The sequence below is a fragment of the Desmodus rotundus genome, chromosome 4 (genome assembly GCF_022682495.2).
Source record: "Desmodus rotundus isolate HL8 chromosome 4, HLdesRot8A.1, whole genome shotgun sequence".
Lineage (NCBI taxonomy): Eukaryota > Metazoa > Chordata > Mammalia > Chiroptera > Phyllostomidae > Desmodus > Desmodus rotundus.
This window is the reverse complement of record NC_071390.1, coordinates 5,981,057-6,003,103: the sequence shown is the minus strand read 5'-3', so window position 1 is coordinate 6,003,103 and position 22,047 is coordinate 5,981,057. Positions and strand designations below refer to the sequence as shown.

Below are 22,047 nucleotides of genomic sequence, written 5' to 3'. Positions count from 1 at the left end.
TACCAAGAAAATGTACAGGAAGTTCTACAGACTTATTCATACTAAACAAAGGTTATTTTGACCAGGAGGGCTATCAGACAACCACAAGTAACTACATATTCAAAGTTTCAAATGGCTATTGATCATTTGATGTCTAACAAAGTTTTCAGAATTTGGCATAGGTCAAAAAGATACGCTAGACTAGCCAGCGGTTACATGTGAACTATTAAAGGGCCCATGTGGTTAGGCTTTCTCACTCAGCCATCTATCTTCCTGTCTAGGTTCTTTCTTTATGCATTTTGCAGGGGATGATCTTTGTATTTGTTCCCTCGTGCTTAAAACATAATAGTTCACCTATTTTCCTTGCTTTTTTGCCATCTAGTTCCGTCAATTATTACTCCTGTCCAAGGTATAGGGAGGGTTGTACTAAGGGGGATGTCTAGTAAAATTTTTCTCCATTTTTCGGGCAGCTGGCCTGCCCATTGTCTAATATTAATCTTCCAATAGGTAGGAGAAGTAGGTCTTGGAGGGGTTATAAGGGATGTTTGTTCTATGGCCAAAAAATCATTTTGTACAATTGCATTGGAATTCTGCAGATGAGTGGGCCCGAAATACAAGTGCTCAAAAATCCCACCACCTAGTAATAGCAAAGACAGACGCAAGAAGAGATATACAGGAAGTCCAGCCACAGTTGCCTCTGCTGTGCAGACGCATCTCATCCATTCTGACTGTGTCAAGGGTCAGTTGTTGGTCGGCTCCCGACACAGAAATACACAGAAGCCTCTCCTTTTACAATCAGGTTCTCCTGCCAGAGCCCTCTTCCGAGATGTTCAGGCGTGACGTGCCGAAACTCTGCATTAAATGAAAGGCGGCAGTTCTCTCTGTCACACTTCAGTTTCAGAAGTTTGTGCAGGCTTCAAAAGGGAGCATAGTTGCGTCTAGGACACAATTACATCTAATACTGAAGACTACTTTTCTTAAGTGACAACCACCATTTTCTTATCACCTACTGTCCAGTTAACATCCTTTTTCATAATCATAAACTATTTTTAACACTTGTTAAATAGTTGGGGTGGCTTTGGTTTTTAACACAAGCGCTAACAGGTGACGCTTGCTCATTTCGGTCATCCTGCAAGCAAACCCCCTCTGACCGCCAGAACAGGAAGGAGGGCCCACCTGTCACTCTGACGAGGTCCTCCCCATTTATCCCTGGTGCCCTCGGGGAGCCTCGCCTTCTGCATTTGGGAGAAATGTGTCTCACACACGGCTGAACCTTTTAATTAATAGTCCTGCAGCTGCTGGTATTTGAGGCCTGTTCTCTGGTTCACAAAGCGCCTCACGACAACCACGGCCACAGCCATGACATTCAGAGAAAGGACCAGGAATGAAAACAGGTGTAGACTGCTGATGGGCTGGCTCTGAGTGACTTCTCCGGGCATTTGATTCTGAAATCCTGTAATGGGAAACAAGATCAAAACCACTTAAAGAAAAGTATTACTTGGCCTGACAAAATTTTCATACATTTTTATCTCTATGTAGCCTATGACTCTGATGTATCACTTAATGTATAATATATACTGTTGACCCAACATACAGGAAATGCTATCAACACAACATACATAAACTGTTATCAAATATTTGCTTTAGCTATGTTTATATATAATTTTAGCTATTTTTATATTTAATTCAAAGATAAGATGTCCTTACATTTATTTGTTTAAATGGTTAATTCAGTTTGATTCCCTAACATATGGTGAAAACTTGTGAAATTCAAGCAAAATAGTTAAACAGAAATGCAGGTTCAGTTACTAGTCATCACTACTTCCCACCATTGTCAAAATACACTTGATTGCTGGAGAAAAATTAGTTTCTTCTCTTCAAATGGGAAAGGATACTTTTCTAATGTGTATGATATTTCTATAATAACTTTTATTCACAGCTTTTTAACTAATCTCAAAATAATAATCATAGATGCATTGTCTTTTTAGTGAATATGTTTATAAAATTACTGATTTTTTTTTTTTGCCCTGGCTGGTTTGGCTCAGTGGACTGAGAGTTGGTCTGCAAATCAAAAGGTCACCGGTTCAATCCCAGTCAGGGCACATTCTGGGTTGCAGGCCAGCTCCCCATGTGGGGCGTGCGAGAGGCAACCAACTGATGTCTCTCTCACACATCGATGTTTCTCTCCCTCTCTTTCTCCCTCCCTTCCCCTCTCTACAAATAAATAAATAATTAATTACTGATTTTAATTTTGTTTGTGTTCTTTTGTTTTTGTCATAAAAATATTTTCACAAACCACAATCATGCTCCTTCGTAATCCATTCAAATAATAATAAAGAAGAGATCACTGGATTCTCTTATGCCAAGATCATCTTCACATAAGATAAATTCTTATAACAGTTTTTGTACAATCATGACTTATCCTAGCCCATTTAATCATGGCTTATCCTTAAGGATTTACTGATGCCTCTTTCCCATGCGATGTGCTGGATCTCAGGCTTCAGTCCTTTAGAAAGAGGTAGGGCTAACTTGAAAATATAATATTTTTGCTATTTTTTTAAAAAAAGCTTTTTTTCCAAGTAGGTGATAGCGTGGGATGCTGGTTATCTTATACTCATTTAGGAGTGAAAATACATTGCTTTTGATTTATCTGCCAATGGGATTTATAATAAGGAATCAGGAAGCTAAGGAAAAGTGTTGTGTTTACAAGTGAGGACATTACATTTTTACTCAAAAGCCATATGAATAATGCTAAATTATCAGTGTGTGACTCGCCTAAACTCTACGTGGTTTACATGTTATTGCTAAGGGAAATAAAAATTAATCCTGTGTGCTTACAACTCATAACTTATATAGGGCTTTGCTAAGACTATCTTAAATCTCTGAACTGCACATGTTTTAAAAGGACTACATTCGAGTAGTGATTTATAAGCCACAAAATGTTCTTAGGTGATGAAATAGATTTTTCATACCGGAATTTCCACCTGCCCACCGATCCCTTTTCAGACGAATGGGCCCTATGACGGCATCCGCCTTCCATTTGTGAGAAGAAATGTCTCGTTTTCTTCTGGAGACGCAGCCTTGGCTGCAGCGAGACTGGCGGTCACCACTGTCACATATGAACACCCTGCATTGTATATACACAGAGCCCAGGCTTCGCAAGAATTTAAACGCGTTAAACCGGAATCTTCCATGGTGCACAGATAAGGGATACACCTCACAAGTTTCATCTTGATTACATCTGGAACAGAGTTTATGACACATTTAGAAAGTTTGCAGAGGTTCAGTCTTTTCCATGTTGGAAAACGAAAGTTTTCTTTGAACTGTCTGGTTTGTGGGTCCAGAAATCTTTCTAGAAAGGCAGTGTCTTGACCTCAAGTACCATGACTAAGACCATGGATCTGACTTCTGGGTAAGACGCAGTTCCCTCCAGCAGGGAAATTCCAAGTCCACGTGAATTAATTAGAAAATCAATTCCAACTTATTAGAACCCAAGCCCCTTACTTTACCCACTTGCTATGAATGCACAGTATGTTGGTGTAGTTAAAGTCCCTCAGCTTAAAAAAAAGGAAACTCTCTTTAAAAAAGAACTTTTCAAAAAAAAAGCCACATAAACTTTACTGAATACCTTATATTTATGTTCTAAACTGGGAACACATGAAATAATGTTCTGAGTTTTTGTTGAAAATAACCAAAAGGTAAAAAGGAATTTTTTTTAAAGCAAAAATACACATAAAGCCTTCTTGACAAAAAAAAAGTTTTTATCTATCAGCAAATACTTTGTAAATACACTTAAAATTCTGGTGGATACAGGCTATGTCTGTAGGAATGTTTCAACTTAAATCAATTGTAACTAAACACAGTAACTATTTTATAAAATGATTGGATTTCTTAAATTCCATGGTGGTAGTACTAGAGCTCTAAATTATATACACAGACACACATGCAATATTTCTTCAGGAAAGTAGCCCCCAGAAAGGACTGCCCTGTGTGAGGACGTACCCGCTCTTGATCAGGTCGTAGGTCGTAGATGCGAAGTCAGGCGTGGGCGAGGCCCTGCAGGTGTCCAGAAACACCACCAGACTTGGGTCTGAGGTCTGCAGACTGACTTGAACAAAAAGAGTTTGATTCAAATCCACATAATATGGTGACTCCAGGATCGGCTTTTCAAAGGAATTGGACTCAAAAAGAGCCATGCTTGTGTTGTACGTGCCCAGTGCGCTCTGGTTTTGCAGGACGTCGTCTTCTGTTATGTACATCATCGCCACGGTGGAAGTGTGCTCCATCTCGCACTTCACAATGATCTGCAGGTGCTTCTGACGGGTGATCACTTCGGAAGCAGGGGATGGAGAGTGGGTGATGGTATTGGTGTAAGTAATCAAATGATCCTCGACCTGCAGAACAGAATGGAATTCAAACGTCATACTTTAAGTCCAGAGATATTTTAGAGCGTAGATGTGAATAACACTCGCAGGGAGGGACATCACTTCTTAGATCACAAGGTAATGGTTCTCAGGTCAAAATACCATAAACCTCGAATGTGTTTTATTTAAGAAACATTCTGGGGAGGAAGAAAAAGAGTGCAATGAGAGATACAGCTTGGATTAGAAAGACTGGAAGAATTGGACAGATTTTTTTTTCAGCTACATTAAAAACCATTTTGAATGCAAGTTTCCAGCCCTAGAAGGATGTTGGACCCAATAGCAAGTTGCCTATCATAAGTAGCACCACACTACTGTGGCTAGCGGGGCGGTTTCCCAAATGACTGCAGACAGAGGGCCTGGAATAGGTTCTGTCCCGGCTGCCTTCCCTCGAGATTCACACTGTAATAGCTCAGGTTTCATTTTGGACCAAAAATAAATAAATAAACAAACAAAGAAAGATTTCCTTCCATCCTTATCAATTCCTGTTGTTTAATGACAAGTGAAAAGTTTAGGGTATGTACCCTAAAGGCTTGAAAATGTTAGAGATCTTAAAGTTCTAGAAAATGTACAACAAATCACAGACATCCTTCATGTTTAAAATAAGGATGAGGTTTTTACTTTCTGTCTTTAAAGGGGGAAGCAGAAGGTCATAAAAATACAGCTAGAGTTTTGCTAAATGTGAGATGCAAACATTTTCTAGGCAAGTATTATTAGTAAGCTACTAACTGGGCAGAGTATAGGTGTTCAAACTCTCTCCAGGGGGTTTTCAGAGTTCTTTACCTTTTGGGAAGATATGTACTCTCTAGTTACCCTGAAATCGAAGGCAGTAATTTGGAAGTTGTTCAAGCAGCCAGGAAGCATTACGCTGTCCACACGACCAAACCTACCGTTGGCATTTGACACAGCCCAGCTCACAATACTTCACTTAAAGAAAAGAAATACAATAAAATAAAAGTAACATTTAAAAAATATTCCACTTTACCTTTTTAACTGTACCACATCCATCAAGAGGGATAGAAAATTCCACCACATTTGATACTTGGGGTCTGCAAGTTGGGTCATTTAGCTGCAAGTTATTCTCATTGTATTTGAAAGATTCCAGGTAGGATTTACTTATGATAGCTCTCATCTTGTCAGAGGAGCAAATTAAAGAAGCTGTCCAAAAAAAGGGGGGGTACGATCATGTTATGTCAACTAGGAACTTTGGATCTGAAAAAGCTGTGTGTGCAGGAGAATATATAAAAACTCAAAACCCATTTTGCCCCAAACGGTGATCAGAAGCCTGAGATAACAGAGCAATTGCTCCACCGCTTTCCAATGTTCACCGTGACCTTGGTTGCAGCCAGAATCTATAAATCTAATATTTCTAATTGTGCTTTGCAGACGGCATTCAGGAAACCAGTCCACACTTTCTGCACAAGTCTTTCTCAGGTTAATACAATCATTAATTTCCTCTTGTTCTAAGCAATGCACAGAACTGATTCTCAAGCTTCAGGTTATGAATATTTTCCAAACTATGTGTGAGTCTGTCGTATCCTTTGGTACATGTCTCAGGCTTGCCAACAGGGACAGCCACTCATAGGACAAGAGTGAAGGAGCAGTTTCTATGTACACAATCTTCAAGAGAGCTCCAAATAGCTAAGAAACACGACTTACTTGTGTTGACGTTTTCTGCATAAATTGAAGAGTAGGAAGCAGAGAATCCCCGGTAGGAGTTGGCATAATCTGTAGATAGCACGACGGTCAATGAGTTGGACGAGGACTCGAAGGTGGGCTTCACACGGCCACACACTTGTCCAATCAGGCCAGAGGTGGTGGAGGGGCCGTCATAGACAGCGATGAAGTCAAATCGGCAGTGCTCGTCCACTTCTAGGCTAGAGAAGTAGGGCTGCTGGTGAAAGAGCTTGCAAACCAGTTCAATTCCATTTTCTATAACCCCAACCATCCCAGTCTTTAGTGATGAAGGATTTCTCCTTGCATTGCTATCTCATGTTTGTGATGACAGACCTGGGGCTTCGCCAGTCCCTGACGTGACCTCAGCATCTTCAGGAAAATAGTCAGCTTAGCTCAATGCAATAGTATTGGTGTTTCTTTATACACCCTGTTCTTTGAAAAGCACCCATCTATGGGGGGTGCATGTGACAATTTCTCTTCCCCGGGACCCCCTCCCCTGCCATGTGGGCTTACTGCATGTGCTCCAGCAGGAGAAATAGACCAGAGTACTTACAAAATCTCTTTGAAGTTTAATTTTATCTTGTAACCTTCCTCCACTTGTATGTGCCACACGCAATAGGCCATCTCAGGATGTGAATTCGGGTAGTTGGGGCTGGTAAAGGAACCATCGGGGGTGTCCAGGTACCCACCACAGTTTGGAATAGCTGAAAGGGATGCGAGGTTGACCAGGAATGTAAATCAAGATAGAGACTTCTTTTACTTTCTGTGTTGTGCATTAGTAAGAGCTTAATCCATCTCCCCAGAGTTTTATTCCAGTCCCTCTTGCGAACTGGCCCCATATTGAGATGCTCATCCTTCTCTGTCACCGGACTTCCTGCCCACGGATGCAGAGCAGATGGTGAATGCTGTGCTGCCTCCCAGTGGGTACTATCGAAGTCTCCCTGCGAGGTCTGTCCCAGCTGTACAGACCCTCCATTCCCTGGACTGAGCCATAAAGACTGAAGTCACACTCTGAGGACTGCCACCAAGGCTCTTCCACACTTAGCCCCAGACTAGCTTTCCAGTCTCATCGGCTGCCACCCTGTGACCGGCTGGTCCAGCCTGTCCTTTCTTCCCACGTCTCTTCAGGCTGTTGGTTCCAGCAGATGGGAGTCCTCCCCCCCGACTCCCACCTCTCCCGACCCTGGTGCCACCACTGCTGTGGTTCAGCTCAGATGCAGCCCTCGTGAAGCCACCGTGGTTCTTCCCCACCCCAGAAGGTAAGCGAGCAGCCGGACAAATGAAACACCAAGAAGCCACCCCGAGGGCTCTTTTTAGGGGATTGTAACATGGTTTAGATTGGCTAAAGCACAGGATACATGTCAGGCAGGGGCTGTAGGTAAGACATGGAAAGGTGCTGGGCTGCAGCTTGGGAAACCGTGTCTGCTCCTCTCCAGAGATTTGTTGGCACCAAGGACCCAGTGGTTTAACAGCAGAGTGACCCAGTCCACTCCAGGCCTCAGGAAGGGGCAGAAGGGAGCTTTGCTCATGGACACCGGCAGAACTGCTGGGCCCCCTGCAGAAGCATCTAGGTGCTGTGAAAGCAAAGCCGGGTCCTCAGAGCCTCCGACTTCCCAGTAGGCTTAGGTTCAGGGGTGAGGTCAGAGATTCTCGGCTTGTGCTCCCAGGATGATCTTCTTTATCAAGAATTACCCAGGATCCTTGTTAAACTTGAGGACTCTAAAGCCTCAACCCAGATCTAAGGGATCAGACCAAGGTAGGGGTGCTCCCTGAACAGGCATTTCAAAAGATCTCAGGGTTATTATTAAACAGGGTGAACTTGGAGAGTCTGCTTCGGTCTTTAACATAGGAGAGCTCAACAGGTAGCCATCCAATCAGCCCTGCCCATCTGTCTCACCTGAGAGCTGGTTAGAAAGGAAGTTCATGGGCTCCACTCCAGGTCCCATGAGTCAGGATCTCCCTGGGGGGCCCAGGACCCTGACTTCACAAGCCCTCGTGGTGATTCTCACAAACAGCGTCTGGGAGGGACTAGCCTCAGACTCAGGGCTACAGCACCCCGGGCAGGGGAGTATAAGCGTCTGTGCTCACCGGTGGCGAGCTTCAGGTGTGTAAATGAGAACTTACAGATGCCAGCAGAAAAGAAGTAGTAGAACATGAAGACGGTTCTCTGAACCCTTGCAGAGTCGGTGACTATTTGAAACGTCAGTGTGTTGGATGATTCAAACACAGGAATATAGTCATTTTTGCTGCAGACTTTCCCCAGCAGAGACCCCTGGGTGGAGTTCCCATCAAAAACTTGAATGTTCTCACTTTCACAACTTCCATTTGTATCAAGCCTGAGAACCAAACACACCTGTGGTTAAACAGCCACCAGCAAGGGGCAGTCAGTTGTTCACACTGGCATCACAATTTACCAAGGGGTGGCACTTCTGCTTTCGTTTCAATGTCTCCATGACCACCCTCCCTCAACATCAAACCCCGCCCATCTGTCAATGGCTCAGGGAGCTGAACTGCTCTGCCAACGCCTTATATCACGTAAGTGGGGAAGGTGGGCCTGGAACCCAGGACCCCTGTTCTTCTCCCGATTTCCATCTCTCCTGTTCCCCATGCCCATGGGACTGTTTGGGGGAGGACCTTCTTATTTAAAATTGAGTCCCCTTTGTCATCTGAAATCCGAGGCTGTCAAGGTGGAGCATTTTTCGGAAATGGCCACCTCTCTTAAGGTAAAGCAACTTGAGCATCTTCCTGGTTGTCCCCTCCTTGCCTCACATCGCCCCTTTGTCACGCAGCCCCATGTCCTGCATTGGAAGGGCAGCCCAGGATGACCGTTTCTGCCCATTCTGACAGGGTATCTCCAAATGCCCATAGGAGGCACATTTCCAATGTGACCTAGAGGAAAAACCACAAGGGTAGACAAGCGAAATTTTTCTTCCACCTTGGCTACCTGCTGTATAACTCGGATGAAGGATTTAACCTTTCTTGATTTCAGTTTTCTGGTCCGTAATGTGGGATTATCTCAGCCGACTTCATTCTATGGATGAGGTTTATAATTTTGTGAACCTGAAGCTCCTAGCACACGCCTGGCACACAGGACGTGTCCCGTAATAGTGAAATGTTCACTTCCCCTGCCCACACTTCTGGTCTCGCTTCTCCTCTCTTTTTACACAGCAAAAATAGTGTATGTGTGTCTTAACAGCGCTACCATTCTAGGAAATTTGAAAGTCCCCCTTCTCTGTCGTTTCTTTGGGGGCCACGTGGGAGTCAATTCCTGTTTCAGTGGTATAGGACCATGCCTTTCAGAGTGTGGCACCCTGGCCAGCAGCGGCATCACCTGGGAACTGGTTCCAAACAGGAATTCCCAGGCCCCGCCCACCCCACCTGAATCAGAGAACCTGGGGCTGGCACCTTGCCATTGTGGTTTATGAAGCCCTAATACTCTCTAGTCTTAGAACCACTGGGATAGGGTGAGCGTACATGAGGTCCTAGAATAATGTGTCAGTCATCACGGTTCCATTATAACATGGATGGAACGTTAAGTCTTGTTTATGTTGATTAGCCATGGCGGAATGGGTTTCATCAGACATCACTTTGCTTAAAGTCACAGAAGCCGTTGACGACACTCAGCACAGACTTACTGTGCTAGTTACTAGTGGAGCCTACATGCATTTGGGCTTGAAATGATTAGAACGGAAAATCCAGGCTGGCAGCCAAGGAGGAAGTCTGATAATGAGATGTAGAAAATAGGTGTTCGGCTCTGGAGCCAGGTGGCTCAGATTCAAGTCCTCTCCCACTTTTATTAGTATGTGACTCTGGACACAGTTGAGAGACTTCTGTTGAGTAGGACTGGACTGCATCTGCCCCAGAGGGCTGTTGAGAGGACCAGCTGGGGCAGCCCTCAGGAAGCCCTGAGTCTGGGGGTGCAGTGCCCTGTCTCAGCGGGACCTCCCGCTGCCATCACTGGGGCACTGTCAAACGCTTGTGAGCATACATTCATTTCAAAATAAAAAGTTTAAAAATCAAGGAAAAGCAGACCGGTGCCTCCTGGGTCCCACCCCCAGAATTGTCAGTTGATTGTGTGGGGTGCAGCCCAGGAATATGAGTTGGCTGGAGCTCCCTTGCTGATTCTAATGCACAGCAAGGTGTGGGACCACGAGCTTAGTGCTTTAGGGCTGAGACTCTGGAACTGGACTAGTGGCCCGAACCCTGGTCCTCCTACTTACAGGCAAGTTCCTGAGACAAGTTCCCCCCCTGCCTGTGCTTGCCATCCTTGTACTGACCTCACAGAACCTCTGTGACCAGAGCCCAGGGCACAGGCCTCCGGCAGTGACCATAAGCCGTCATCATCAACACCATGGTCGTGAGAGTCACCACCACCTTGTGGAGCCCCAGACTCCTGTCCCTAGGATGACCCAGTGTGCCCAGAGCTCCACCACCCTCTTCCGAAACTGAAGCCCCTACTTACTGGAAGTGAGAAAAGATGACTCGGACGCTTTTGTTTTCTGGCCTTCCTAGTGTCCAGGTGCAGTTCTCGTTGGGATTGAGCTGCAGGATCAGGGCTTTGTGGGTCTCAGACTCGCTGGCACCTCCCAGGCTGGCCCTGCAGCTGGATTGGCCTGGTGGAGACCGCACAGGTGGCACTGAGGAGAACAGGCAGCCCCTGCCTCCTCCGGGGGCCTGGGACTCTACCCCCCAGGTGGGATATGCACACCAGCATGTCGCTAATTGTGAACAGAATTTAGTTCACTCCAAAGTAAGCCACCAGTTATACTAAGTTCCCTTTCTTGAATCCCTTGGAAGGGATTTCAAGAAATCATAAATTCTTGAAAGAATTTATGATTTCTCTAACTACAGTGTATAAAAGAAAAAAGAATATATTAGGGCCTGCAGAAAGATGATTTTAAAAAGAAGCTTTATGTCTAGAATATATAAAGACCTGTTACAACTCAATAATTAAAAGCCCAATTAAAAATGGACAAAGGACCAAAATAGATATTACTCCAAAGAAGTTGCAAACACATGAAGAAGTACTCAACATCATTAGTCAACAGGGAAATGCAAATCAAAACCACAGCGAGTACCACTTCACACCAATTAGGCTGTGAAACAAAAGCTGGAATCAGAACGGGAAATACCAAGTGTTGGTGAGGATGTGGAAAAATTGGGACCCTGCAACACTGCTCACCGGGATGTAAAATGGGACCGCTGCTGGGAAAAGTACAGGAAACCCCTTAAAAGTTAAACATAGAATTATCATAACCCAGCCACTCCGCTTCTAGGCATATCCCCAAAGGAAATGAAAACTTATCTCCACACAAAAACCTGTACACCGAGGCTTGTAGCTGCACTACTGAAAATAACCAGTAAGTGGAAGCAACCTAAATATCCATCAACTGGTAAATATTAAATACATAAAACATGGCATACCCATACCGTGTAATATGACTCGGTGACCACAAGGAATGAAGTGCTGATAAATGGTACAGCACAGACAAACCTTGTGAACATATTGTGTGATTCTGTCTATATGAATTGCCCAAAACAGGAAAGCCTATAGACAGAAAGATTAGTGGTTGCCTTGGGCTGGGGACATTGGGGAAAATGGAGAGAAACTGTTAATGGGCACAGGAGTTTCTTTGGGGGGCGATGAAATGTTTTCGAATTAGTGATGATGGCTGCACAAGACTGTATACACTAAAAACCACTAAGTTGCACATTTTAGAAAAGCAGGTTTTATGGTGTATGAAATGTATCTCAATAAAGCTGTTATTAAGCAAGAGGAGGAGGGGGAGAGGAGGAGCAGCAGCAACAGCTATAATTGAACAGGAACAAAAAAATTGAATACTTCATAAAGGAAGCTGATTAATGGTTAAAGACTTAGAAACAAAGGTTATTTTCAATTTTACCCATGACAGATAAGTGATATCCCTATAACAATAGTGTTTATTTAGTTTTCCCTAACAGTAACTATTACTATTATGTTTATTAGTGAAGAAATTACAAAGCAAAGACAATTAAAGAGTATAATCTCATCCACCCAGAAACAAATATAATTAAACACTTCTTGTACATACTTCCAGACCCCTTTCATTTTTCTCTTCTACTTGCTGATTTTTTGATACCCAAATGTATATCTTTTAAATATAAACACCATCCTACTTTACAAATTTCAGGTAGGTTTTTTTTTTCTTAGAGTAGATGCCAGGCATCTTTCTCGTAGCTCAGTCTTATCTTTGAGAAGGTGCCAAAGATTATTCCCTTGTATGCATTTAGCATACCTCACAGAAAAAATGATGGAAACTTACACTGCTTTGTAAATTACATCCATGCATAGTACATATGCCTTGGTGCACTTATAGGATTATTGCCTAAATATTCTTAGTAGTGAAATTACCTGGCAAACTTTTTTAATGCTTTTTCATTTTTTATGTTTGATGTCACATAGACCTGAAAAAAAATGTAAGTGCTAATTCAAAATCCCATCAAGAGCACATGTGTCAATATTCTCGGTTTTAGGGCTAACAGCAGGTGTTCAAACACTATGGGAGGAGGTCTCCCCCACTTCGACTGAAAAAAGCAGTCCAATTTCCTTACCTTCAGACTTGGTCACATTAAACTCAGCCAAACATGACGCAATTAAGAGGGTCCAAGGGATGAGCCTCCTCATGGCCTCCATCTTCAGGAGAGGTGGGACAGCCTAGAGGGCCAGCAGGCTTTTATACTTCTCTCTCCTGCCTACCTGCTCTCATAAGCTTCCAGGTGACCTTCGGGGAAGAGTTGGTTTGACCATATAAGGGGTAGATTTCTGTGAGAACATAGCAGCTGTGACCAGCTTGATATCAGCAGTCCTTAACAGTGTTTGCTCTCTCAACGGATTCCCAGGGGCCCTGTGGATAGCACCCAGCTACAGCTCCTGCCGGGGACCTCCAACGCCTGGTACATAGTCGGCACTGAGCAACTCCTCCTGGCACTGATTTGGACTTGGGCCTTTGCCCTGGGATGTGTTCAGATCACCAAGGGGGGAACACCATTGGCACCTCGAGCCTTCCCTGCTCTTCCCTAAACATTAAAGCTTTTGGGGATCCAAAGAATCAAGCTGGGAGGTGGGTGGCACCTGGGCCAACTCTGGGTCCAGCTAGGTCACTCTGGTGCCTGCCTAGTGGCGGACACTGAGGGAGAGGAGGAGGTGGCACGGGATGGGGAGGAAAAAGGAAGTACAGGTCCAGGTTCAGCTCCCACGAGTTTCTAGCTGGTTATGCCCAGAGAGCCTGAAGTGGATGAATCAGAGTCCCATAGGCACTGTGTTTGACAGATGAGAGAAAGGAATCCTGGTGTCCAAGGTGAGACCAGGGCTGCAGCGGCAGGGCCAGCACCTGCAACATTCATTCATTCATTCATTCAACAACTGTTCATTAGCTGCATGAGAAACACAGTCCCTGACCTTGTGGAACTTATCTAAGTGAGGGGGAGACAGACAACAAGCAAAAATAAATTACATATAGTAAAAGGTGATGTAAATATAATAAAACTGCTTTGAGGGGTGGGGAGATGCAATACTAGGGTGGGAAGAAAGGCATCTTGAGAAGATGAAACATGAGCATATGCAGGAAAAGATACACATGCGTGACCTGGGCTTAAGAGATGCATTTCAGGCAAAAGAATAGCAAGTGCAAAGGCCCTGAGGCAGGAATGAGCTGGGCACATCAGCAAGATAAAGGCAGTCTGGCGAGTGTGGCAGATATGAGTGAAGAGGAGGAAGGTGGGAGAGGATGATGAAAAGGAGAGAAAGGTCATGGCAAATGATGAAGAGTTTGTAGTCAGATGAGAAGCATGAATTTTATTCTAAATTCAGTTAGAACTTTTGAGCAGGAAAATGACTGGTCTTCAGAGAATCTTCCCAGCAGGTCTGAGAAGGTGAAGGTAAGTATAGACTGGGTCCTCTAGGTTGAAACCCTTCCCGGTTGTCCTCAACCCTTCTGCGGTGCACTGACTGTCCTCACGCCCAGAACCCCTCACCGGGCTGGAGGATATTGGGGCTGGAAAGGGCACAGGCCTGTTCTGTGACCCACGGGAATCCATTCCAGGTTGGGTTCCTGGACCAGGTGTTTGGGTCCACACCCAGTGATGCAGTGGCAAGGCCAACACCTGAGCCATTGACAAGTTGTATTCTCGAGGAGCTTGGACAGGGACCAAGGCACCCACGTAGCTCCACTCAGGAGCCTGCTGCTGACAAGAGAAAATTGTAGCTCACACAACACCTAAGACGAGGCTGGAAGCAGTAGACTCCAGGAGAAGGAGAAAATACCCAGGGACTCACAGACAGGTCACTTCCAGGAAGGAAGATACGGCCTTGAATTTGTCTCTGAAAACTTGTACTGGGGCTGTTCTGTGAAAGCAGCTCCACTCCCACTGCCCTTCAGGCAAATTCGTCACAATGGAACACTGAATAGTCAGTCCCCCCTCAGCTGAGCCCTCTGCTGGGGGGCTGAATCGCAGCCAGGAGCTGGCCGCTTCCAAAAGCATAGTTCAATTGTTGTTCGCTCCGTCAGCCTAGAGGTAGTAGCGATTTCCTTCACCTATTCCTGCTCTTTTTCATCCCTTTTACTAGTTAATTCTTAACGTTGAGTAAAACAGAGATGCTCACAAAGTTTCGGTGAATGAGAAAATGCACTTATTGTGGTTATGGATGGGGAGTCTGTGATTAGAAAGGGTTCCAGAAGGCCCAGCAGGAAAGAACAGAAACAGAAGGAAGCTGGAGAGCAGAAGGTGAGGGGTGAGCCCATTGCTTATTGCTGGATCAAAGCCCTGACTATCTGGGCTTTGATAGTCAGGGAGGGTTCCTATCAGCCATTAAAGACCCTGCCGGTTGAGTCAGCAGGGTGGGCCCATTGCTTATTGCTGGATCAAAGACCTGACTATCTGGGCTTTGATAGTCAGCCAAGGTTCCTATCAGCAATTAAAGGCACTGATGGATGAGTCAGCAAAAATCCGTGTTAAAAAAGTAATGCAAGGAGGAGGAACTCTGAAGATTTGCAGGGTACCCAGAGGAGGAATCTCAGGTCTTCTAAATGCCCTTTCCACCACTGAGCTCAGCCCATCAGTACACAGATCAGGCAACCTAAACCCAGAGATGTCCCACCTGCTGTTCTCTCTCTTGCCCAGGTTTACAGAGTTCACCTTCAGGACAAGGGACCATAACTGTCTGCCGCTGAGTAGCTGAGAGAGAGTGGAGAAGCCCGGAAGGAAGAGCCTGAATGAACCCTCCAGCCTCAGAAGGTTAGCTGGGTCTGAACTGGAATCGCTCTAAGGTCAATATATCTTTTCCTTCGGGGGCTGGAGATGTGCTTGATGTTTGTTTTCTACTCCCACCCTCCTTATATCACAAGATGATATTACAACCAGTTGCCAAGTCCCAAAGTGGGAAATACACAAAGTTAAGTACATTTATAACTAACAACAACAAAAATACCAGAGGCAGAGAGGATTATCTTCAATACTGCATTTATTCCAAAGTCCATAAATATGTTATATAGTACATGATATAAACATGATAAAACTTGAATAAAAAACATTCTACTAAGAAAGAAATACGTATTGTTCATGAAGATATTTGTGCCCACCAAGTCAGAGACCCTCGTTTATATCACAGAAGCATGGTGGCAGGGGATCAAAGTTATCACACAAGTTACATTCGTCACAGCACTGGAGGTTGGGATAGGACTCAGCGGTTATGGATGAGCCTGCGGCGATCTTGTCCCGGGTGGCCATGAATGGATTACTTTTTAAGGCCAAACAAACAGGTGGCTTTGGAACTCTGAAGAAAAGACAGACACACACATGGGATTAGAAATTTCTTCTTAGTCCATTTCTTACAAAGTCAAGGGTGTCTGAGAACCTTAGGGCTGGAGCCAGCCAAACATATGACACCGGCTTGAGATGAAAGCTCTCTGCCCCTGTCCCAAGTTCTTACCTTATTTATTCCCGTCCTTAGATTGCTAGAAATGTAAAATCAGATCACAGCAAATAAGGGAGAGTGGATTGCAACTATGGATCACCCAGCCGATAACTGCAGGCTCACTAAATGCAGAGCATGATGGGGAAGGTGCCATAGTCAGCTGTTCCCCAGGTTCTGGAATGTACCTTCTAGCTCACAGGTAACAGGCTTACCTTCCCTAGAATGGGAACATCACTTCTTCTGACAACAAATCCCTCCCATATTTGAAGGGTCCTCTCCCCAAAATTCAATTACCTGTCGGATCTACACTCCTTTTCTGGAATCCCCCAGGATCTTCACACAGCTCAGCTTCCCCACAGTCTTACAGGCCCACTTCACCATCCCCAAGGCCAAGGGCAGTGAGTGAGGGAACAGGGTGAGAGCCCCCAGCTCAGGCAAGGGGAGACCAACTCAGCCTGCCTCTGAGTGAACGGGAGGCAGAGACTCAGGGAGTCTGAGACTCAGAGACTCAGGTGGCCTGACCACAGTCTTCAGTCTGCAGTGCCCAGGGAGCAGGGAGGGCCGGCCCCTGAGCTGAGTCCCCCAGCTGAGGGTGCACTCCACAAGGTCAGGTGACAGCAGGGATCACTGACACACACAGCCACCTGCCTGGAGGGCTGAGAACTCTCACCTGTGAGCTCACAAACCCAAGCCAGGAGGGGAAGAAGCCAAGGTCCTGTACTCACCTGCCTTTGCCTTTTCAGACCTGCCTGCTGCTCCTGACCTCAGTCAGGATGTGGCCCCAGGGCCAGGAGTGGCCCTGCTCCAGCAGAGAGCCCCAGGTGTCCCGAGGGAGGGGCCTCATTCACTCTCACCCACTCACTCACCTCAATGCCTTGGCCACTTTGAAGTAAAGTAAGAAGACAACACCTATCAACAGGAACATCGTCACCAGGATACCGCCACCAATGCAGAGCATAATTATCGAGTTGGTTTTAGAAGACGTAGCTTTATCTAGACAGAGAAGTGCAGGCAGGCAGTGAATATGGCTTCCCTCCCCCCGCACCACACAGCAACCTCAATGTGCTCCATCCAGTGGAGGAGGAATGAACCCCAAACCATAGAGGCTTTTGTGTGTAAAACACAAATGAGCCTTCCCAGGGAGGCCCAGGAGGCTCACCTGGCCAACAGATGGAGATGAGGGCTGATTTATGAACGAGATGTAACAAAGGCAAAATCCAGAGAGAAGGAAGTGGAAAGAGCCTTCTCAGGCAGCAATGTGCAGCTGTGAGGAGCCTACAGGCCTGCACCTGAGCCTGCTGGCTTGGCAGGAAATGGTTTTCCTCCCAAACACCTGGGCCTCATAAAATATGTTCGCTTTCAGAGTAAGAATTAACTCCTCACTGTACATCAGACTTAAAAATCTTCTAGGAGGATGAGTAAGAGAATAACTTTTTCAAAATGTTATGTTCAACAACAGTGAGAATATACAACTCCATTTCGTGATATATGTTTTAGGAAATGCGTTTTCAATTCTCCCACTGACAACTGATCTTTTTTTCTCCTGAATCCTAAAGCCTCCCAGGAAATCCAATTTGTGTGGAATAAGCAACTTGTTTAACCTTACTCTCTGAAACTGGGTCAAAGTGAGCCAGGGAAGAAGAGGCAGCCCTCTGCCGAAGCGTACTTACCGTCTGAGGCTTCGCAGCTGGATAAATGCTGACAGTTAAAAACAATGACAATTAAAATAAACTTTAGGGAACAGTAGTACATCTTATCAGGAACTTCTCAAACCTTTAACTTGAGAAAGAAAATATTAGTTATCCTCGTTAGGAGTAGTCGAGTAGAAGTTTGAAGAGCTCGCGTAGGAAGCGCAGTGCCCACTGGAGCTGGCAGAATGGACAGCCACTACCCAGATTCAGCTGGTATGCTAATCAGGCCACAGGCTGTGTGACATCAACACCCTGGACACCAGCTCTCCTCCACGGAGTTCTGAATTCCATTCCGTTCAGATGTACTCTAGCTCCAGTGGAAGTGGGACTGCTCTAAGGCTAATTTAAATCACTGAATCTCAGTCTGGCCTTTTCAGGGTTTGTGTCCTTCGGAGAACCTTTTCAGGTTTGGCTGCTCATCAAGAGGAAATTTGGGTTCATAATAAAAGGACAATAATGTGGAGAGACTAATACCTAAAAAGACTCACATATCTGAAAGTTCAATCACGAAAGACTGATTAGACTTTGTTGTAGCCACACAAGGAAATAATACATAGTTGTAGCCATTTAGTAGGATTCACTATAGATTAACTGGCTTCGGGATATTATCATACTTTATGGTTCAGACAAAAAGATTTCAAAAACTAATTTGAATAAAATACCGGTTCTAAATCAGATTTCTATGATTTCAAGGTGAAACTCACACCCAGCAAAGGTGGTTCAATTAAATAAGGGAATTATTTTAACTACAGAGGTTATTTCTTGCTGCTCTGGCCAAACCCTGGATGAGACCATGAAAAGCAGAGGAGATATCAATAAAAATAGTGGCATAAGAACTCTGAAAATTCTCTTCTCTGTAAAAGCAATAAAAACAACTTGGCAAAATTGTCAGAATCACTTTTTTTTAGGATCTGGAAACTAACTCAAAGCGTATAGCACCTCAGGAAATATTTATTTAAAATGAACTGAATCTCAGTATAAACAGAAAGTTTTGTGACACTGTTCCATGATTCACTCTCCGGCTCCCTGGTAGGCTTCAAAATACCAGCCCAGATTCTCATACAGCCACAAGAGGGAGAGAATAAAGGCAGAGCTCTTTCAAAGCCTCATTTCCAAAGAATTTTCATTACTTGACCTGTCTGCTGGTTACCTGGGAGACCTCACTTGCAACGCTATCTGTTTTTGACCTCATTTGGAGTCTACCCAGTGAAAACAGTCTTCTCCTCAGGGGATTTCAACAAAAACAATTACAGGCTATTGCTTTAACTTCATGGCTGCTTGAAAGAGTGGATAACATTTGGGGCAAATGATAGCCGAAATCTTAAAGGAAAAAGTGGGTAGAGTAGCTGTCCATGGAGATTTTGAAAAGCCCTCACATCTGCCTGGAAGGCTAGAAGGTCATCACATGCTCAGAGCTGGGAGCATGCTCAAGCAAGACATGAGATGGCCTCAGGCACTCACCTCTGGCTGACCTCGAGGCTTTGCCTGAGCAGGACGTAAAGGCAAAGCCACTCAGGCAAAGCCTCTGTTTTCAACCTCTTGGTTGATTACTGAAGATATAATCCAACATGCACACACAGCCTCTCATGGAGGACTGGGAGTTACTGGTTCCAGGCACTTAAGATAATTTTTGTCCAACCTCTAAGCTAATCAACAGACACTTCAGTGTCCACACACAACAAAGAATACAGAGTTTCACAGAATTAGTTGAGAAAAGTCATTAAAAAACAATAACAATTATAACAAGCAGCAACAACAAATCTTGGAGAGTGGGGAAAACTGATTTCCAGAGTTGCCATGTTATATTATTTTAAATGTCCAGTTTTCAACAACAGACTATAGAACTTCCAAGGAACCAAGAGAGTATGGCCCATCAAAATTGAGGAAGGGAAACAATAAAAACTTTCCCCAAAGAACCCCAGACATTGGCCCTACTAGACAAAGACTTTAAACCAGGTATTTTAAATATGTATAAAGGAAACCATGTCTAAAAGAGTAAAGTATGAGAATGATGTCTCCAACAGAAAATATCAATAAAGAGACAGCAAGTAGTACAGAAAAAAAAGAGCCACATGGAAATTAACTGAAAAAAAAAAAATCACCAGAAGGGCTTAACATCAAACTTTAATAGGCAGAAGAAAGAATCAGTGAGCCTGAAGATAGGTCAATTGAGATTATCTATTCTGGGGAGAGAAATAACAAAGTGAATAAAAATGAACACAGAACTTCCAATTTCCACTCCAACATGTAAAGAGCTTGAGAGTTGTCATACTCAAAACAAGAACAAAGCTGAAAAAACTGCAAGTCAACCAGACTTCTTAGGCCAACCAAAGAATTGAAGTTGCAGGGCAAACAGCCACACCAGTGAGAGACGAGTAAATGCAGAGAAATCGGCCAACTGGAAACAGAAGCCACTGCTGGAGCAGCGACTAGTAGGAACCCTTAAATGATGACTCCTGAATTGCCAGAGGCTCAATGAAGACTAGTCTGGGAGTTTTTTTTTTAATTCCCGGTGGTCCAGGGTTTTGTTTTTTGTTTTTTGGCACAGAGGGCAAACTTTCATGAGTTTTACCCCTAGAAGCTCAATTAGATTCTTATGGTTGAGACTGCAGGGAAAAAAATCTCTCATGCTTTGTTCTCCACTGACACCACAGTGGAAATGGCCTTGTTTCCCCTGGGTGATAGTGGCAGTCCTGAATCTCAGCTAGGCCTCCCCTGAGACCACCAAGTTAGGAGGAACAGCAGCTCACTGCCACCGGGTCAGCATGGAAGTCTAGACTCCCCAAGGTCTCCACTGACACCACAGTGGAGGGGTAGGGGTGTTACAGCCCAGATATAAAAGTCTCAGTTCTCTATTCAGCCCATTCTGACACAAACCTGGAACCCTCTTTACAGTCCGGTGATGCTTCTCAGCATCAAAATATCCCACAACTTGAACTGAGGTCATCCAGCCCCTTTTGTTTTGGTATCATCCAGTTTAGGGTGTGGGGCCAGTTTTTGCCTAATTTCCCTTTCACTATATATGTGAGTAATAAACTGTTTGAATCTAGAAGTATATTGTTGTATTTTTACCAGCAAAATTAGTCAAATTTCACCTTGTCTTAAGTGTTCGTGACAGTGCCATGCTATCCACTTTCATCCAGGCCAGTGTTTTAAGACTTGGCATTCTTGGGGAAGAGCAGAGAAGATTTAAAGATTCAATGATGCCTTGACTGGTGTGACTCAGTTGATTGGAGCATTGTCCCATAACCAAAAGGTTGAGGGTTCGATTCCCAGTCAGGGAACATACTTAGGTTGCAGGTTCTATCCCCAGTCCCAGCACATAAGATCCCAGGCTAGGTGCTTACTATGGGAAGCAACCAATTGATGCTTCTCTGTCACGTGGATGTTTCTCTCCCTTCCTTTCTCTCTAAAGAGCAATGAAAAAATGTCCTTGGGTAAGGATTAAATTTAAAAAACTCAATGATGCCAACTCACTTTTAATCTTAACAAAGAGTAGAGAAAAGCAAGAGTGCCAATTTGATTCCACAAGTAATTACTTGTGCCCACCATGTCCTAGGTGTCCAGATTGCCAGTGAAGGCATTTAGTTATGGAACTGCCTATAAACCATTGGTGAATGAGGTAAAGGGAACACTTCCTCTTTCAAAGTTGTTAATGAACAGTCATATGCTGCTATATTCTCACATAAATTTATGAATGGCTGGCATTGATGTTTCCCTGGAGGCCAAAGTTGTAGAACAGGTGTAAGTGACAGGTAGATTAAGAACTTAGGTTTGTCAGCCCTTGTGGTTTTTTTCCTATACACTACTTGGGAAATGTCTCCGCTGAAAGCATCTGGAGAGGTCTTGTCATAATGAGCAGAAAACCCAAATTCTGGGCTGCCATGTCCAATGCAGAGCATGGTGCTAACTTTAACAATGCGGGAAAGGAAGGAGGAGCTGGGGAGATGCTAACGTTTCCTTTACCTACAGTTAGATGCAAATGGTCCATTTAGATTACTTACCTTCCAAGACCAACACCTGGGCAAGGGAATTGTAAGAGAGTCTCAGGGTGGCCATGGAAGAAGAGTTACTTGTCTGACAACTACTTTGTCTTCCAAATGACAAAGGGGGTCAATTGCCAATAAGGTTTGTTATGGGCTGAATGGTGTATCTTCCCGCCCCCCCCCCCGCCCCACAAATGTATATGTTGAAGCCCAATTCCTATCCAATCCCTTCCTCCCCTGTTTTATAAATACGCAATGAGGCTAAAATAAATCAAGGGGAGCAAACTGCAAACTCGGCACCATTCTGCCGCTTTTCGACCTGTCACTAACCAGCCCGTCCC

At 44.5% G+C, this 22,047-nt stretch overlaps 2 protein-coding genes across 2 annotated transcripts; both read right to left on the bottom strand.

The window, feature by feature from the left end:
• Window positions 1-1,259: 1,259 nt before the first annotated feature.
• CUZD1 (CUB and zona pellucida like domains 1) lies at window positions 1,260-13,007 on the bottom strand. The gene is made up of 9 exons (XM_024555340.3): window positions 12,669-13,007; window positions 10,540-10,690; window positions 8,202-8,413; window positions 6,631-6,781; window positions 6,060-6,277; window positions 5,386-5,558; window positions 3,982-4,373; window positions 2,952-3,220; window positions 1,260-1,432 (listed from the first exon to the last, which is right to left on the bottom strand). The coding sequence occupies exons 1-9, from the start codon at window positions 12,748-12,750 to the stop codon at window positions 1,260-1,262; spliced, it is 1,821 nt and encodes a 606-aa protein (XP_024411108.2). The 5' UTR covers window positions 12,751-13,007.
• A 2,681-nt stretch (window positions 13,008-15,688) lies between these two features.
• Window positions 15,689-17,963, bottom strand: FAM24B (family with sequence similarity 24 member B). Its single transcript, XM_053923560.1, has 3 exons — window positions 17,700-17,963; window positions 16,896-17,022; window positions 15,689-15,888 (listed from the first exon to the last, which is right to left on the bottom strand). Exons 1-3 carry the CDS (start codon window positions 17,779-17,781, stop codon window positions 15,699-15,701), a joined length of 399 nt encoding a protein of 132 aa, XP_053779535.1. The 5' UTR covers window positions 17,782-17,963; the 3' UTR covers window positions 15,689-15,698.
• Between the last annotated feature and the right edge of the window lie 4,084 nt (window positions 17,964-22,047).

Bases quoted from the DNA above. Each gene is read 5' to 3' on its own strand.
- CUZD1 (XM_024555340.3), bottom strand. From the start codon at position 12,750: ATGGAGGCCATGAGGAGGCTCATCCCTTGGACCCTCTTAATTGCGTCA. The intron at 5,559-6,059 runs GTAAGTCGTGTT...TTTTTTGGACAG, and splicing joins TGCAGAAAACGTCAACACAA to CTTCTTTAATTTGCTCCTCT. The intron at 4,374-5,385 runs GTAAAGTGGAAT...TCTGTTCTGCAG, and splicing joins GATGTGGTACAGTTAAAAAG to GTCGAGGATCATTTGATTAC.
- FAM24B (XM_053923560.1), bottom strand. From the start codon at position 17,781: ATGTACTACTGTTCCCTAAAGTTTATTTTAATTGTCATTGTTTTTAAC. The intron at 17,023-17,699 runs GTAAGTACGCTT...TTCTCTGTCTAG, and splicing joins CAGCTGCGAAGCCTCAGACG to ATAAAGCTACGTCTTCTAAA. The intron at 15,889-16,895 runs GTGAGTGAGTGG...TCTTTTCTTCAG, and splicing joins AAAGTGGCCAAGGCATTGAG to AGTTCCAAAGCCACCTGTTT.